The 17177-nt window shown below is 42.9% G+C and overlaps 2 protein-coding genes across 5 annotated transcripts in view; one reads left to right on the top strand and one right to left on the bottom strand.

The window, feature by feature from the left end:
- Positions 1-1237: 1237 nt before the first annotated feature.
- On the bottom strand, positions 1238-4038 carry si:ch1073-145m9.1 (uncharacterized). Its single transcript, XM_015952060.3, has 7 exons — positions 3952-4038; positions 3746-3817; positions 3407-3502; positions 2990-3102; positions 1848-1971; positions 1606-1778; positions 1238-1441 (listed from the first exon to the last, which is right to left on the bottom strand). Exons 2-7 carry the CDS (start codon positions 3801-3803, stop codon positions 1370-1372), a joined length of 636 nt encoding a protein of 211 aa, XP_015807546.1. The 5' UTR covers positions 3804-3817; positions 3952-4038; the 3' UTR covers positions 1238-1369.
- A 240-nt stretch (positions 4039-4278) lies between these two features.
- usp32 (ubiquitin specific peptidase 32) overlaps positions 4279-17177 on the top strand; it is a 60681-nt gene continuing 47782 nt past the window's right edge. For all 4 annotated transcript variants that reach the window (XM_054743431.2, XM_054743430.2, XM_054743429.2 and 1 more), the window contains exon 1: positions 4279-4485. In XM_054743431.2, the coding sequence (XP_054599406.1) occupies positions 4428-4485 (58 nt within the window). In that variant the 5' untranslated portion in view covers positions 4279-4427. The remainder of the gene's footprint in view (positions 4486-17177) is intronic.

Below are 17177 nucleotides of genomic sequence, written 5' to 3'. Positions count from 1 at the left end.
TATTGGTCTAAATGGAGCCATACCCTTAAGTGCTTGATACCTTTTAGGGCACTATGAGGTGTGTGTGTGTGTGTGTGTGTGTGTGTGTGTGTGTGTGTGTGTGTGTGTGTGTGTGTGTGTGTGTGTGTGTGTGTGTGTGTGTGTGTGTGTGTGTGTGTGTGTGTGTGTGTGTGTGTGTGCAAATTGCCTTTCATCTCCTGTCAGAACTCTCATCAGAGCAACCCATTGGACCACAACTCCAAACTGCTTCCGTCTAGTCTCGTTTGTCCGTCGGGGCTGCTGACGTGTCATGTTAGACCAGTAGAAAACTAACAAAACCCTCAAACCAGTCCACTGCATGTCTTATTTAAACTTCGTTTCACAGTAAAGACTCACCTCGGTAAAGATGGATTCCCTCAAATAACGAGACTCTTCACAAACCTCAGCTGTTTACGTGCCACTGTAGGCCACGTTTATAGGTCGAGTTTTACATACAAGTCATTACTAGTCTGTACAACAAACAGATGCAAGGACACATCTGGCTAAGAACTGTGACTGAAAGAGGACATTGGCCTTTTGCAGCTTTTTATTGCCCTCTGGTGGTCAAACTGTTTTGGCTCAGTAAGTGAGGCTTGTCTGTTCTCTGAGGTGTAAAGAAAACAAATTTAAGGAAAATGTTAACGACGCATTAAGTAAAATCTTCTGGTGAGGTCTGGAACCCCTCACACCAGAACCCCCCAGCAGTGCATGAAGGTGAAGCATCAGACAGACCTGCTGCTTGTTCCTAAATAAAAACCAAACTGTGCTTTTCCTGTAACACAGACTGGTTGTCATGGTGATGAGGTGAAATGGAGGCGGAGGAAAACTGTGACCTCTTTAGAAGCTTCTTGTTAAGGCGCTAAATGCTATGGGATGTTTTCAGTGTTGTTCTGTTGCTGCAAAAACATTAAAATGTTTTATCACCGACTACATTTCTTCTCCCTGTGAGTATTCACTCTAGTTTCAGGCTCACTCGTTAAAATCTGCGTCATAGTTCAAGTGTTCCAGAGTTCCACTCTAACATCATATTTAAGTATGGGTGAGAAGATTTTGCAGGTAGTAGAGATCATGTCTTTTTATTCATATTGATATAAACTGTTTTTGGCCCAGATCAGTCAAGTCAGGTCAGCTTTTCACTAACTTCTGTTCCAGAACCAGCCTGGGCTGCTGTTTCTAGGCTCTGGGACCAGATAGCCGATGTTAGCCTGCCGGTCAGCAGGTGGATGCTAAAGGATCGGCAGACTTTCCCGTCGGAGCTTTGATCTCCTCTGCCTGGCTGCTTTTCACGTCTGTTCCACAACAACACAGGAGGGGATGACAGGTCCCACAAAGTGTCCAAAATCCAAACTGATCATGTTGTCAGTTTTTTGTCCTCCGTCTCATCGCTGGTCAGGTAATGGATGTGTGTCCAGATGCACCACATCTGCAAAGAAACAAGTGTTCTGTTCACTAATTAAGCAGTCAGGTCTCATATTTCACATTAAGGTTGCTGCTGTTCCTTGTTTAAAATGTTAATGTGTTAAATGTAACTGTCTCTAGTTGATTTTCTTGTACTAAGTACTGATTGGTTGGCTGCTGCTCCAGTACCTCTGCTGACAGCGCCATCACACGCCCCGCAGCCAGAACCACTGTCCCCACAGACTGGACCCAAGGCTGCAGGCCCAACCAGTCAGACAGCAGATCATTCTGATGCAGGTAAAGCCACAGAGGGAGGCCGTGCAGCCCACTCACCACCCACACACCCAGAGGAGTCCACAGCCCTGCAGCACAGAGATGTAGAACCAGACTGAACCAGATCGCCAGCTATGTCCCAATAACAAACTGGTTACCGTTTGCCATGATGGCCCGTATGAGGCGAGGACTGCTGCTGAAGCTGCTCTTCCAGTCCGGTCCCCTGGTGCTGTGGTTACACACAAACACACACCACTCCAGCGTCGACACCAGCCAGCCCCACTGAAACACAAAGGATGGAAAGAGATGTGAACAGGTAGCATCTTACCTGTGGTAGATCTGTGACCAGAGCCAGACTGGAGAAACAGCACAGTCCTGAGCCAGCAGCCTCAGCGGGGTCAGATTAAACACCAGTTGCCTGGAATTGGCCAATATTCAGCATAATGAGAGACTGGCTCATCTGAAACTAAAAAAATGGGATTTGTTTGGTCTGTGAACGCACCACTCTAAACTACTGAACCCTTACCCACACTACCGATAACAGACATTCCATGTTTTCACTCCCTGAATCCTAATTTTTAAGTTAACCATGAACAGGAAAGTAGCTTGTAAACTCTAGTTCTTTAAAGAAAATTGGTCAGCGCTGTGCAAGAATCAGGAATCGGTATTGGCCCACAAAATCTGTGCATCTCAACCACCAGGTACAAATTGTTTCCTGTTTTAAATCAGCTAAGAGCAAAAAAATTTTGTTTACATCACTGTTAACATAATTTTGTTATTTACACAAAAATCTGCTGTTACTTTCAGCAGAAACTGATTAAGGCTAGGAATGGGTTTGGGAGATTCCAACTGGATTCCTTCTGGCTGGAATTTGATAAGAATTCTGCCAGAATAACCAAGTAAAACTATGAATTATTGGTAACATGATGATTTAGCTCGCCACATTTAAATCTGGTCAGGATGCCTCCTGGACGCCTCCCTGGTGAGATTTTCCGGGCACTTCCAACTGGGATGAGGCCTAAAGGTAGACCCAAGACACGTTGGAGGGACTATGTCTCTCATCTGGCCAGGGAACGCCTTGGGATCCCCCGGAGGAGCTGGTCCAAGTGGCTGGGGAGAGGGAAGTCTGGGCCTCTCTGAATAGGCTACTGCCCCAAAGACCCGACTTCGGATAAGCGGATAAAAATGGATGGATGGATGGATGGATAGAGGACATTTAAAAGATTCTTTTTCATGGTCTAAATACATTAAATGATCATCATTACATGTGTGCTCCAGAAGTTTCTGAGTGTCTGCAGACCTGAAACAGCAGACTCCACAGCATGCTTCTGCTGAGGTTGTCCACCAACACGTCCAGCCAAGCCCCAAACCTGGAGGTCTGGCCCAGCTTCCTCGCCAGCCAGCCATCTACTCCTGCACAGAGGACAACACGGGTGAGGCTTCAGAACCACCCAGGTGGATGTTCTCTAGGAGCAAAGCAACAATGTCTACGAAGAAAGCAGATGGTGATCCAGGTAAGGGGACAAAAGCTAGTTATAATAGTTCTATATTAAACATGGTACTCAAAACATCTACACTCCTAACAAGGACCAATGATCTACTCCAGACCCGGTATTGGCTCCTAACAGGGACCCACGCTATGATCTACTCCAGACTTTGGTCTAAGCTTCTAATAGTGACCGATGATCTTCCCCAGACCCTGGTTCTAGACTCATACCGTCCAGGACTGAGGCCAGTGTGTACAGAGGAACAAACGCAGCTGGAGACTGATGAGCAGCCCAGGCAGCAAACACAAGGCTAATCCTGATGTATCCTGAAAGAAACAGAGAGCACCCATCAAAACAGTTACCTGGGAAACTAATCAGTCAGCTGACAGATTCAGGACCTGTCCTAGAGCTGTCCTTGACCCCAGGTGTGAAGCACTTTATTATTGTTTAGTTTCAAGGCAGAGTTTAACAGCTGCTCCTGTATAGCAGTCGTAGTCTGAAGTTTCCAGGATCTGAACTTGATAGATAATACAAAAACACAATATTTGTATTTAAAAAAAAATTCTCACCAACTATATTCGGCCAAAACAGCATAACTTTGCGTCCACCTCCGGAGCGAAGCCTCATCTTGACTGACACACCTGGATGATGCAACCTGCTTTAAATTCGACCCACTAGCTACCAAAGTAAGCTCCGCTGAGCCAGTGGGGTAAATAGCATAATAATACTATATGTTTAGATATTCAAACATTTTAACAGAATCGTAAATACGCACCAAATCACAAGGAGTTCGAAATGCTTCCTTAAGCTGGTTTCTGTCAGGTTTCTACCTCGCCGCTAGATGTCGCTGTGATGTGGGCGCTGGCATGTACTGCTATAAATATGCCACAAGATGGCGCTGCTAGCACTGGTAGCTAAAAACGTCCACACGTTGACAGTTCCACCTGCGCATCGACAAACAGGATATTTGATAGCATTTAAAAGAAAAGAAAACACTTCACCGGGTTACATGAGCAAATTTAAAGCGTTGTTGGCCATCTTTTCTGTTTTGTTTATAAACTTTAGCTGAGCTCTGATCAACTGACTTGTAGAGTCGAATCATGTGACACAACGGAGACGACGCAAAAAACATTCACCCGTTCACCGCAGACACACCGTCATAAAGCCGTTTAACAGAGACGGCAACAGGCACTTGTGAGCCACTTGGGTTGGAACGCCTTATTCCTCAATTTACAATGAAATGAAGGGAACATGGGGGCCAAGGAGTCGAGGATCGGATTCCTGTCGTATGACGAGGCTGTCAGGAGAGGTAAGCCAAAAGAAAGCAAAGGGCCAAATCCGCTGTAGTTCTGTTAGCTTAGCTGGCTTGGGCTAACCCAGACCTCCTGGTAAAATCTGTTATATTTACATGACTTGCTTGTTTTATCGTATTGGTGTTTGCTAAACATGAATACATAATTGTAACAAATACAATATGACAAGTTGTTCTAATCGGCTTAGATGCAATACTAAAAACTGGCTGTATATTTACCATTTGAAAGGTTTGTTGTTGGCTAACGCTGTGTTTACCGCAGTCATTTCCCCCCCAAATTCACAGCGTTGAGCTACAGTACAAATCATTGCTTAGGCCTTTATATACTCTTTAATTTTTTTAATTAAATTATATTTTCCCTGAATTTTATTGTTTTTTGATTTGATTTAGACATTGTATTAGCGGTTGTTTAGTGATGCGTCTGTTTATAGTTAAAGGCAAGGTCAAGTTAAATCGGCCAGTTTTTGAACTGGGCTTGGCAGGGCTTGTTATTGTAGGAAAGCGTTGGTGTTCGCTAACCAGCCTCACCGCCCCAGCTAGCTGCTACTGAGCACCGGCAGATGCTGTAGCTGCCAACAGGCTAACTGTAAGACATCATTTGGTTAAGTTCAGGACTCAAACCCGTCCTCCGCGTTGGCCTTCGGCTGTGTTCGGGTGTTTGGCTTCTAGTGTTGATGTGCTACATGCTTTTGGCTAGCGACCCGGGCTTTGGAAGAAAATCTCTTTCGTGTAATCGATCCATCGTAAATGCTTTACTGTGAGGAACCGAAGACCGGTTGTAAACAAACGGGGTCTGAACAGGTCTGCAGCAGCAGCTGATTTCACCTCATGAGTGCGTTTATAAAGCACCTCCACATCTGGATAAAATTGTAGAGCTGCTTTGTTTTTCTGTGCAGCTGATGGACTTATGTAAGTGATCAGAACCAGGAAGGACCCTGCCTGGGGTTGCACTCCCTGTCAGTCCAGCTTCTGGGTTAGGAGATACTGTTACACATTCACCCAGGACTGCCTTAAAACGGAGTCTTGTCTTGACTGCAACACCTTACAAAAGCAGAAGTGACAGCCTGTGTAAGCGATTGCATTATTTACAGCTAGGGGGACCTTAGCTTGCTTTTATCAGAACCTTGTTGTTGGTTTAAGGTAGTGATTCACAAAGCTTGGTGCATTCTCACCCTGGAGAACATGGCCTTGATGGGCGAGATGCCGGATATCTCCATGATGAGGACGATAAGTCTAGCAGCACTTGATGTGGTTAGAAATTGTGATCTGTAGGGTGAGTAGGTCTTATAACTCCATGTGATTGGATTGTGATGGGATTATGAAACTACCATCCATGCTTCTCTACTCCATTCCCCTCTGTGTGATTACTTGTTACATTGAACGCACATTTTTAATGAGGATTATTATTCCCTGTAACATTTTACTAATAAAGTACAAAGAAAGTTTCAGTTGATTGCTTTCATAATAAAATGATGTTTGTGGACTTGAAGTGAACATTTATTCAGAAACAGCGAAAAGTCCCAAAAATTTTATTTCAGAAAATCTCTGCATATAAAAATACCCCAGGGAAAAACAAAAGATATAAATAAATACATTTCTTTCAGTCTGAAGGAGCCTTAAGCAGCTGTTTCAATCATTTAATGACCATTTTAATAATTATGTTAATTATAGTGCAGATACGTTTTGAGTCCAAGCTAAAGCCGAACCACTTGTATGCTTCAGGATTAGAACCTGTCGTCCTCATATCTGTTATGTGTTGTCCATAAACCGTCCTGGTGGTTCTGCGCGACACAGTTCCACCTTTCAGTTCCTCTACGTTACCTGATTAATTAACATCAGCATCATTCATGGATGCATTTGGCTCCATCCCTATAGCTGACCAACAGCCAATGGAGAGTTTATCTCTTACTGGGAAAAGTGTTGCTGCGGTCAGACCAGAGGGCGACGTGCCTCGGTCCCAGACCATCAGAAACGCACAAAACCAACGTGACATCATCGCCACTGGTCTGTTCTTGTTGCTCTGCCCATGAAGGCTGAAATTTGAGAGGTTTATCGGGAATGGAGTCATTGCAGCATCTTACGCTGTGAAATATGAAACTGTTGTGTGAATTAGATGAAAACGGACAAAGTGTTTCTTTTTTGGACAAACAGAAGCTGACTGAACATTCTCAAAACACACACACACACACACACACACACACACACACACACACACACACACACACACACACACACACACACACACACACACACACACACACACACACACACACACACACACACACACACACACACACACACACACACACACACACACACACACACACAGCTGCCATCCTTATCTGACCAGTCACATGGCAGTGTTCCTATTTCCCACAGCGGGCATGACTTCAGCAATTACAGGGTTCAGCTTTCATGGCATATCTCTCTCTCTCTCTCTCTCTCTCTCTCTCTCTCTCTCTCTCTCTCTCTCTCTCTCTCTCTCTCTCTCTCTCTCTGTCTCTCTCTCTGTCTCTCTCTCTCTCTCTCTCTCTCTCTCTCTGTCTCTCTCTCTGTCTCTCTCTCTCTCTGTCTCTCTCTCTCTCTCTCTCTCTCTCTCTCTGTCTCTCTCTCTGTATCTCTCTCTCTCTCTCTCTCTCTGTCTCTCTCTCTGTCTCTCTCTCTGTCTCTCTCTCTGTCTCTCTATCTCTATCTCTATCTCTCTCTATCTCTCTCTCTCTAACAGGTCAAGTCTTTAGATGATTTCAGCCAAACAATCCATTAATAAAATGTTTTCATTGGAATGCTGCAGAGTCTTCCACACAGTTCGCGAGTAAAGAAAAACATGGTTTCTGATTGATGTTCCTCTTCAGTTGGCTTAGAGGTGTTTTAGGAACCAGGGCAGCAGCACATCGTTGGTTCTGGGTTAAGTGTGAAGGTTTACTTCCTTCTTTTCTAAAGAGCATCAAGTGTTTTAACATTTAGTGAAAAAAGGAAGAACCGTTTCCTGTTTTATTAAGTGCTAAATTTGCATCAACAAAATTCATTTGAAATCATGTTCAGGAAGGAGATGGATCTAAACGTTTCTTCTTCCAGCCGGTGTGATGAGAGCGTACATGCCGTGGTGATCCGTCAGACATGAAGCTGCTCTGGGAGTAGGACTGGACCATCAAGGGTTTGGGGAATTTGGTGTAATTTGATGTTCACAATGATGAGAAATTGTACCAATAGAACGAGATCGCGGATACAAGAAGCCGGAATGAGTTCTCTCCACAGAGTGGCTGGCCTCTCTCGTAGAGATGGGGTGAGAAACTTTGTCATCCGGCAGGGGCTCGGAGTAGACCCGCTGCTCCTCCACATCGAGAGGAACCAGTTGAGGTGGCTTTGGCGACTTGATTAGGATGCCTCTTGGACGCCTCCCTGGTGAGGTTTTCCAGACACGTCCAATCAGGAGAAGACCTAAAGGAAGACCCAGGACACGCTGGAGGGGCTATGTTTCTCTGCTGGCCAGGGAACATCTTAAGCCTAATTTATACTTGTCCGTCTGCCTTGGGATGGAGACACGAAACGCCATTATCCGTCCTTTAGAGGGTTCTCCAGCAGGCTTGCAAGGACGCACGAAGTCGAGCTCTCTTTTCTAAACATCCGTCCGACAAGACAGAGAGTGTTTTATTCCCCCGTGATTGGAGGAGTGAAAAGATGTGCAGCTAGAGTTTTATTCAAGGACGAAATGACGGGAAACGTGGGTTTAGAGGTGGTGAGCGCATGAAGAGTTGGAGGAGGATGAGGAACATATTTGTCTGTGTTAAAAAGTCTCTTCAATACAAAAACACAATAGTAAATGCACCATTTTGGACCAGATACGTGACAGGATACCACAGAACAGCGCTACATCCTCGGTTGTCCTGGCGGGGAATTGCTTTGCAACACTCTCCAGGAGACGGAGAAGTTTGAAGGCAGAATGTCTCAGTCAGTGTGTGCGTGTCTCTCCCTCATGGAGCTGATGGAGAAGTATAAATTGGGCTTTAGGATTCCCCCAGAGGAGCTGGCTCAAGTGGCTGAGGAGAGGGAAGTCTGGACCTCATGACTTAGGATAAGTGGAAGAGAATGAATGAATGGATGGATGAATAAAAATTGTACTATTATCTACAAACTTCCATGCATGTCAACAAAGTGACATGAGGAGCCTGCAGCAGGAAGCTGACCAACTCTTTACTCTAGACTGTTTCCAAATAAACCTTTGATCATAGCATAACACAAATCAATCATTTTCAGGAGTTTTCATCATTTTCTGAATAAACCGTCTTCTAATAATATGAAAACAATGAAAATATGATCTTTACAGGAGGTAACCCTCAAATATGAGCTATTGTTCCTGTCAGTAATGTGACTCAATGCTGAGAGGCTGTTATTTATTAGTTTAGCTTTAGATCAAACACAGAGCTGCGACTAGTTCTGTCCTCTAGAGCTGAACTTGTTTCATCCTGAAGTCGCTCCAGAGGAGAACGCCTTATGGGTGTGCTGTCACTTGACCCGGCTGTAAACTCCCTACTTGACCAGTTCTCTCTGCTGGGTCAGACTGGTAGGTCCAGGTGATGCCAGAGACCCACGTGGTAACACAAAAGGATGCAAAAATGTGCATAGTGACTCTTTTATGCTAACGCTGTCTCTGGATTCATCTGCCGCTAACGTAAACATGCTGTCATCATGTCTCCCATCATATGAACCATACCCCAGTGTTACTGTGGGAGATATGGTGTTGCACCGGCAACCCAGCAGGAGGGAAGGGGGTGTCACCCTAAAATGGCATGATCAGAACAGCACTGGGGCATTTCCTGGTTCCTTGCCTCCAAACCAGCCCACTCAGCGGTTGCTGAGTGCAACCATAGAGCTCCGGACCCCACGTGACTGTTAGTAGACGCCATATTGGCAGGAAAAAAAGGTAAACACGGATCGTAAACATGAACGGGATCGGCTTGGATTTTACTTCGCCGGACTTTACTTCACACTTTAAAACCAAAGAAATCGTTTTATATAGTCAGAAATTAAATTGACTAAACATCTCCGACCCTTACCGTGCCCCTGGGATACACAAATAAAACTGTTGCAGCTCATCTGGGTCTTAATCTACACAAGATTTATCTTTACAGTGATAATTATCTTTAGCACTAGTTCTCTAAACATTCAGCCTTCAGCTCAAGATGGCTCAAAAACCTAATTCTCAGAAACAAGATCTGAGTACTAATAACTCCCCCTGTGTGCGTGCATCTTTCAGTGCACGCTGCATTTATGTCCACACTTCAGGTCCCAAAGCAGACCCAGGTCCCTTTCACATGTGGTTTTTTATTTGATCCAGATCTGAGACTTTTCAAAAGCGGCCTCCGCCTGAATGACCACACTTTCTTCCATCTCACCGTTACATGATAGCAAGTCGCAGGACACCTCGCTGACATGTGTAGCATCATGTTTTCTTCTGTAAACACGGTGTGCTTCGTGTGATGAGTCACTGCAGAACCATGGACTGTTCTTTATGTCTAGACTTGATCAGAAGAACCAGATCGAAACCTCAGATCTCGGTTACACGTCGGAGCTGAGGGTGAACGTAGCATCGCTCACAACTGCTGTGACGGCTAGAGACACACAGCTGAACAACTCTCTACTAATTAGAGCTTCACAACACGTCACCGATGCATGGATGATCACAAAATAACCCAGGGTTACAGCAGGTGCTTGAAATCCTTGAAAATGCTTGAATTTTTGATTAAGTTCTATAAAGTTAAATGTAGATGAAGTTTGTTATATCTTATTAACGTTTCCTTTCACGTGTGTAAATCATCACCTATGTGAGGTGCTGGAAAATTCAAACCTCACCATGGAAGTGATGCCAGTGTGTGTGCACGAGTCCCTGGTTGGCTCTGTCCTGGTTTAGATGTCTGAAACTCCACATCACACACAGTTGTGAGGAGAATTTTTGCGATTCTGCACCATCACAGATGCAATGCTCATAATAATCTGCAGCTCTACCACTGATTCACTCGGAACAGCTGTCATCAACAATCTCACAATGGTGCTTTTCTAGTTGGAACATTTTGTGACAGCATGCTCATGGTGCCATTACCTGTGAGCAGCAGCACCACAGGCTAACCAGGCTAACAGCGTTGAAAACTAGCAAAGTTTTAAAGCTGGAGGAAATCTGTGCATCTGATGATTTACTGAGAGCAGAATATTTAATTTAGCTCAAATCTCTCAAATGTAACCTGAGTCTGGAACCGACCTCTGTCCAGCTGTTGCTGGGCTCAGTCCAACTGGACCCAGCACGGGTCACTGGTTCATCATCGGGTCAGCACAAAGAAAACCAAACACAGTCAACAGTCGCTTTACCTCTCATTCACGCTGACTCTAATGTAAGCTCATGTTATTTATATTTACTTGTGTCAGAGCGGGTTGTTCTTTGGTTTCAGGGAATTTATTGTTAGTTACCAAAGGTAGTCCAAGTCTCTTCCCCTTCCGGTGGGTCCCCTGAACGGAGCTATAAGAGTTGTTTTCTAATCTGCTTTGTCTTACGCTCTGAATCACACATATGTTGTACTTCACTCTCAAATTATGTGACAGACGTAGTGACACACTCATTTGAATTGAAGTTTGGTTGTAAAATTTCATAATTAAAATGACTAAATGAGAAGTCACATGACGTTACTTCAGATTCTCCTCCAGCGTAGCTACTACTTACCATGTGACCAGATTTCTAGTGGTTTTCTCCGCGTGTAACGTTCCATCATCCTGGAAGGATCTAAGGCTCGCTAAACTCACAGCCATTTTTCTCGTCAGGTTTGATGATTTAAATTTGATGAGAAAAAAGTTGTAGTTTTGTTCGTGTTTTCACACAAAACCTAAAGTGACTTTTTCCACCTGTTGGAAAAAAGTGCTCTCACATCAAAATTTGTTTTTAAATTCAGGTACATCATATCGTAAATCCATGGCACATATTAGGGCTGGGCAATATGGCCTAAAATTAATATTACGATATATTGAGGATTTCACCTCGATAACGATAAATGTCCGATAACTACAGGTATGCGCAGAAACAAAAGATGTCCACTAGATAGGGCTGTCACATTTTTACGTGACTCAAAGTGGTACAGCTTCTTAAAGGGAATGTGGCCAACCTACAAACATCTTTTCATTTTTTTTATTATCAAATTTATTGACATGGGAAAAATTATCTCGATAACAGCCAGAAATTTCGATAACGCTAAATTTTCGATGTATTGCCCAGTCCTAGCGCATATCAAACCACATCAGCCATAGACCTGATAGATGGCCGTTGCTTAGACTCCCCATACCATTGCTATTTGTATAGCACTTTGTAACGTAGGACTGTGCAAAGTGATGAAAAAATCTATTTAATACATGTCTGCATAGACAAACAAACAAATAACCTCCAAATGACACCAAATGTCTTTCGTAATGTTTGGTCTAGAATCAGTAATAGCTAGTAACATTTCTCAGCTCTGAGAATCTGATGATTTTATTGTGTTCTCTAAGAAACGGATAAGAGAGCAAGACCTCCTCTTTTTATGACTTTAGAGCGTTGTAAAAGGGTCCAGAGAGCTGATGTGAGTCCACGTTAAGGAACAAAGTTAATGTTTGAGTTCAGCTGCGTGTACATTTACAGTAAAACGGCATCAGTGTTGATCTATCTCTGCAGGCCGGGCCCTCGTCACGACAAACCTGTTAGATTCATAGTGTGTGTTTATATTAACACTTACAGAGTCCGATTGTTTAGATCAGGGGTGTCAAACTCATTTTAGCTCAGGGGCCACACTGAGGGAAATCTAGTCCCAAGTGGGCCAGACCGGTAAATTCAAAACAACTTCAGATTGCTTTCTTTGTTTTAATACAATCAATATAAAACAAAGCTGGAGCCTGAGGACATTGTATCCAAAATAGTACAAGTACAACACCTGAAGTGTACTTGTAAATTTGAAAAAACTAAAAAATCAATCAATAAATAAAAACATTCTTTAGTGATTCAAAGAGCTTACAGGTCACATGGCTAGATCAGTTTCATGCAGCACTTAAAGTATATTTGACTCATTTTACTTTACATCTTTTAGCTTTCACCAACACATCAATATCAGAAGTCACATCCTGAGTGGCGGCCAACTTCAGGATGTGATTCAAGTTCTTGTGTGAGCCTTGAGCGCAGCTTTGTTTTATTTATACTCATTACAGAGAAAACTTGCTCACAAAGATAAGTTTACTTTCACTCTACATTGTAAAGTATGAAAATAAAGTTTACACAACCAACTTGCGGGCCAGATTTAACCTGCTTGCGGGGGGCCGCATATCTGACACCCCTGGTTTAGATGTTAGCATATGTTTTCCACCTTCTGGAAGAGGAGAAATCAAATAAAGTTATGAAGAGGTAGCTTCTAGAAGGTCCTAAAGAGCTTCTGGACCTTTGTGGTTGATCACCAAACTGAACACTGCCTGACACAAACCTGCAGTTGCTTCATGCTGGGACCTCATCAGCCTGCCTGATAAACAGCTGCATTGCATTAGAAACTTGTGCTCTCCGGTTTGAGGTTGTGGATTTCCATATGGTTGTTGCTAACATTTCCACTCAGGTTTTAGCCTGCAGACACAGAAGGCGTGTTGTGTGTATTGTTGCTGTTTGCATTGCAAATCTTCTTATTGGTGTTTATTTTTAGGTTTTCTGTTCATGTCGGAGTCCATCGAGTCTAAATGTTAAATAATATGAAACCTTTATGAGGTCAACAGTTGACTCTGGTAGGACAGTGCTTTTGCAGAAGGAGGTGGAGGGGCAGGTGGAGGGTTTTGTTCGTAGAGCCTTAGAAGGTTGGGTGGTATTGTCTCCAACATTCAACTTTTAATGTTTTTTGTTTATCTGAATTTAATGATATATGATGTAAGAATGTTTCATTACCCGGTGGATTGATGCAACTTTAATAATTCAGTTTAGCTTCAAATTTCTAATTACTGACAAATTGTAACAAAATGTCATCAAAAAGTTTCCTTTCAACAAAACATGTAAGGCTTTATTAAGGGCCCAATCAAGGGCCCCCAAGGGCCCTTAGCTCACTGTAACGAGCCTCAAAACACTCAGATTCATGCACCCAAGTCCAGGTCTAGGTCTTCAGCGGTGCAGCGCAGAGTCAGCTTTTTTCAGATTGCAAGAAGAGACGTTGTCTAGAGCTGGTCAGAAGTCACCAGCCTCATCACAAAAGACCATTTTAAGTCAGCTGTTCAGGTAGAAGTTTTGTTTACATTGAATTCTCAAAGACTTCTGCATTTCTCCTCCTGACCAGCAAGTGTCACTACTTAAGTTTTAGTTCAGATGTCTAAAGCAGGTCTTCTGTTGGTTTGAGGTAAATCTTATGTTTAATGAAGAAACCTATCTGTTTACAGTTAGGAGGATAATGTGTGCAACAGCTGATGGATGGTGGCCCAGTAGGACCACACCATCCTCAGTGAGTTTAGGGTCACATCACCATCATTACTTATGTAAACAAAGTCTTCTTCTGTTGTTTTCGTCAAGTATCTGAGAACCAGAGGTTACTAGTGTGTGTGTGTGTGTGTGTGTGTGTGTGTGTGTGTGTGTGTGTGTGTGTGTGTGTGTGTGTGTGTGTGTGTGTGTGTGTGTGTGTGTGTGTGTGTGTGTGTGGGCGTGTGTGTGTGGTGTGTGTGTGTGTGTGGTGTGTGTGTGTGGTGTGTGTGTGTGGGCGTGTGTGTGGTGTGTGTGTGTGTGTTTCTACTGCCGGTGTTGAGTCTGATGTTTAATGTAAAGATCAAGTGGAAACTACAATAATTCTGGTTTTTCTGGCTTCACCCTGTCACCCTCACACTTCAGCCAACAGTTTAGCTTTAAAGAGATGAAACAGTGTTATCTACAAAACAAGCTGTTAATGTTTTTGTTCCTGGAGTAAAAATCATAGGAAAAATGGTCTCACAAGCTCAGCTAAAACGCAACTGTCATCTTTATTAATTATTACAAAGTACTACCATGAGTACTATTAACTGAATGCATGTCGACCACACACTAAATCAGCATACATGTAATGATGAACGCATCCCTAGTATATGTGAGCTTTAGGGTTGTCACGGTATGAAAATTTAACCTCACGGTTATTGTGACCAAAATTATCACGGTTTTCGGTATTATCGCGGTATTTTTTAAACGGTGTTGCATATGTTCAGAAAGCATTGATAGTCCTGTTCTACACAAACTGAAATAGTTCTGAAAAGGTTTAACAGTGTTTATTAAACCTAAAATAACACAAAGCCTTAGCAAAAGTGCAACTTTTCACAAGTAAAGGAACAAATAGCTTCTTTTTCTGGAACATGTTACAGTAGTCAGTGCAGGTTTAAATTATACAAATCCAAGCATTCAAAACATAAACAATATGTAAACAAATCAAAGAAACACCACTTGTTTTCTCATATACTTGTTTTCTTCATTATCAAAATGAAAATCTAAAACTCCAGTCCACACTTGACTTGAGCACTGTACAAGTCAACCTTAAAAAATATGCATTTAAAATAAATAGCCACTTTAAACAAATGACTAAAATAACTACTACACTGTGTAATCAAATCCAAATGTTCAAGTATAAATGGCATCGAATAAGTAAACAAATCAATGACAAGGAACTAATTGTATATTTCTCTTCATCATCAACAAATACGATGCTTCATCCAGCAACAGGGTGTCCGTGACACGGTTTAAATGCTGGCAGAGGACGCTGCGGCTGCAGTATATAGTGACTCGTTGCATTCTCCCTCAACCAAAATGTCCTCACGTCATGCATTTAAGCTAAAATGCTAATGTTAACTTACCTTGCACTGGCTGTAGAGACGTGGGTGATGGTCACGCAGATGTGCCATTAGATTCGAAGTGTTGCTGCCTTTTGCAGACACTTGTTTCCTGCACGTTCTGCAAACGGGATAGCAGTCCTCTATTAACTGTCCCTCAGCATTTTTCAGAAATCCAAAATATGCCCATACTTCCAATTTAGTCTTCTTTGAGGGCTGATGGATGTCCTGGGCGCTGCCGTCTCCTCCTTCGGCCATTATTTCAGCTTCAAAGTTTTGGTGCCGTTGCAAACTAAAAAGTGCGTGTGCGCGCCGCGGGAACTTCAGCTGAAGCGACGGTGGCTGGTAAGGGTCACCGCGCTGAAACCGCGGCCACGGTAAACCCACCGAGATAATTTAGTTTTTTAAAAACTGGACGGTTATTTTTACTGTCAACTTTTTTACCGCTATACCGGTTACCGTGACAACCCTAGTGAGCTTTGTTTAAACCAGGTGACTGCACACTTGTTAGTGATCAGGGGTTTCAGAGACAGCTTTTATCTTGTTAGTTCACAAAAACTTCAAACAACTGATGTTTGAGTTTATTCATTTAAAAGGTGCTTCAACCCAAAACAACACAGAGTTTAACCTAACATGCATGTTGTTGGTCTGTGGGAGGAAGCCAGTGCACCCTGAGAAAACCCACTTATGCAGAGGAAGAACATGCTGTCTTCACACACAAAGGCCATGGCCAGGATTTGAACCTGCAGCCTTCCTGCTGGGAGTCTACAGTGTTGCCAACTGCACCACCATGCAGCCTTTTTTTTCTGTCTGATGTGTTTCTGATGAAAACAGAACTCCTTCCACGCACAATCTGGGTTTACCACCAGACTAACAGGTGTAACATTCTCTGTTCAATTTCAATTTGTTTTTTTTTATAGCATCAAATCACAACTAGAGTTATCTCCACACTCCAGTAGCACCTACTTGTCAGTTCATTATGCCAATTAGTTGAAAGTTTCTCATGTAGGAAAACCCAGCAGATTGCACTGAGTCACAGTGGAGAAGAACACTCCCCTTTAACTAGGGCTGGACAATAAATCGAAAAATATCGTTATCAAAATATCTGACTGTAACCGATATAATTATTCCCATGTCAATACATTCTGTAATAAAACAAATATAAAGAGGTGTGTGGGATGGCGACATTCATGTCCCTTTAAGCTGTAGCACCTTGAGTCACATGACAACATGACTCATCGTAATACACATGACAACCCTCATCTAGTGGACAGCTTTTGTTTTTGCGCATATATGTAGTTATGGTCCATTTATTATTATCGAGGTGAACTCCTCAATATACCGCGATATTGATTTTAGGCCTTATTGCCCAGCCCTACCCGTAAAGAGACAATGTGTAGTTTTTACCATAAATTTCTGGAAATATCCATCAAAATGTTGTTGAAAATTAATTAAATGAATGCCCAGCTCTTGAAAAATATTGGCGGCTTCGTAACATACAACCATAAAAATCAGGTCTAAAATACATGGGAGCGGGATTGTCTCTGGACGACACCATTTTAGATGCCATGTTTCCTTTTATGGGAGCCCATGAGGACAAAATGCATTTACTGATTTGTAACAAGCGGTTACAAAACTTTCACCATTCTTAAATGTTGTTGTTTTACACATTTACCTCTTCACTTGTTGTCAGTGATGAAAGGGAGTGAAAGTTTGCACTCCCCAGGGCTTTTTGACCCTAAAGGTCATTCGTTGGTAAGGTCTTACTCCAACACAAAAATACTGCTTGCTTGCAACAATTTAGGTGTCTATTACGGTTGTCACGGTGTGAAAATTCAACCTCACGGTTATTGTGACCAAAATTATCATGGTTT

Source organism: Nothobranchius furzeri, chromosome 13, assembly GCF_043380555.1.
Source record: "Nothobranchius furzeri strain GRZ-AD chromosome 13, NfurGRZ-RIMD1, whole genome shotgun sequence".
Taxonomy (NCBI): Eukaryota; Metazoa; Chordata; class Actinopteri; order Cyprinodontiformes; family Nothobranchiidae; genus Nothobranchius; species Nothobranchius furzeri.
Note: the sequence above shows the minus strand (reverse complement) of the source record. Positions and strands in the feature narration are given on the sequence as shown.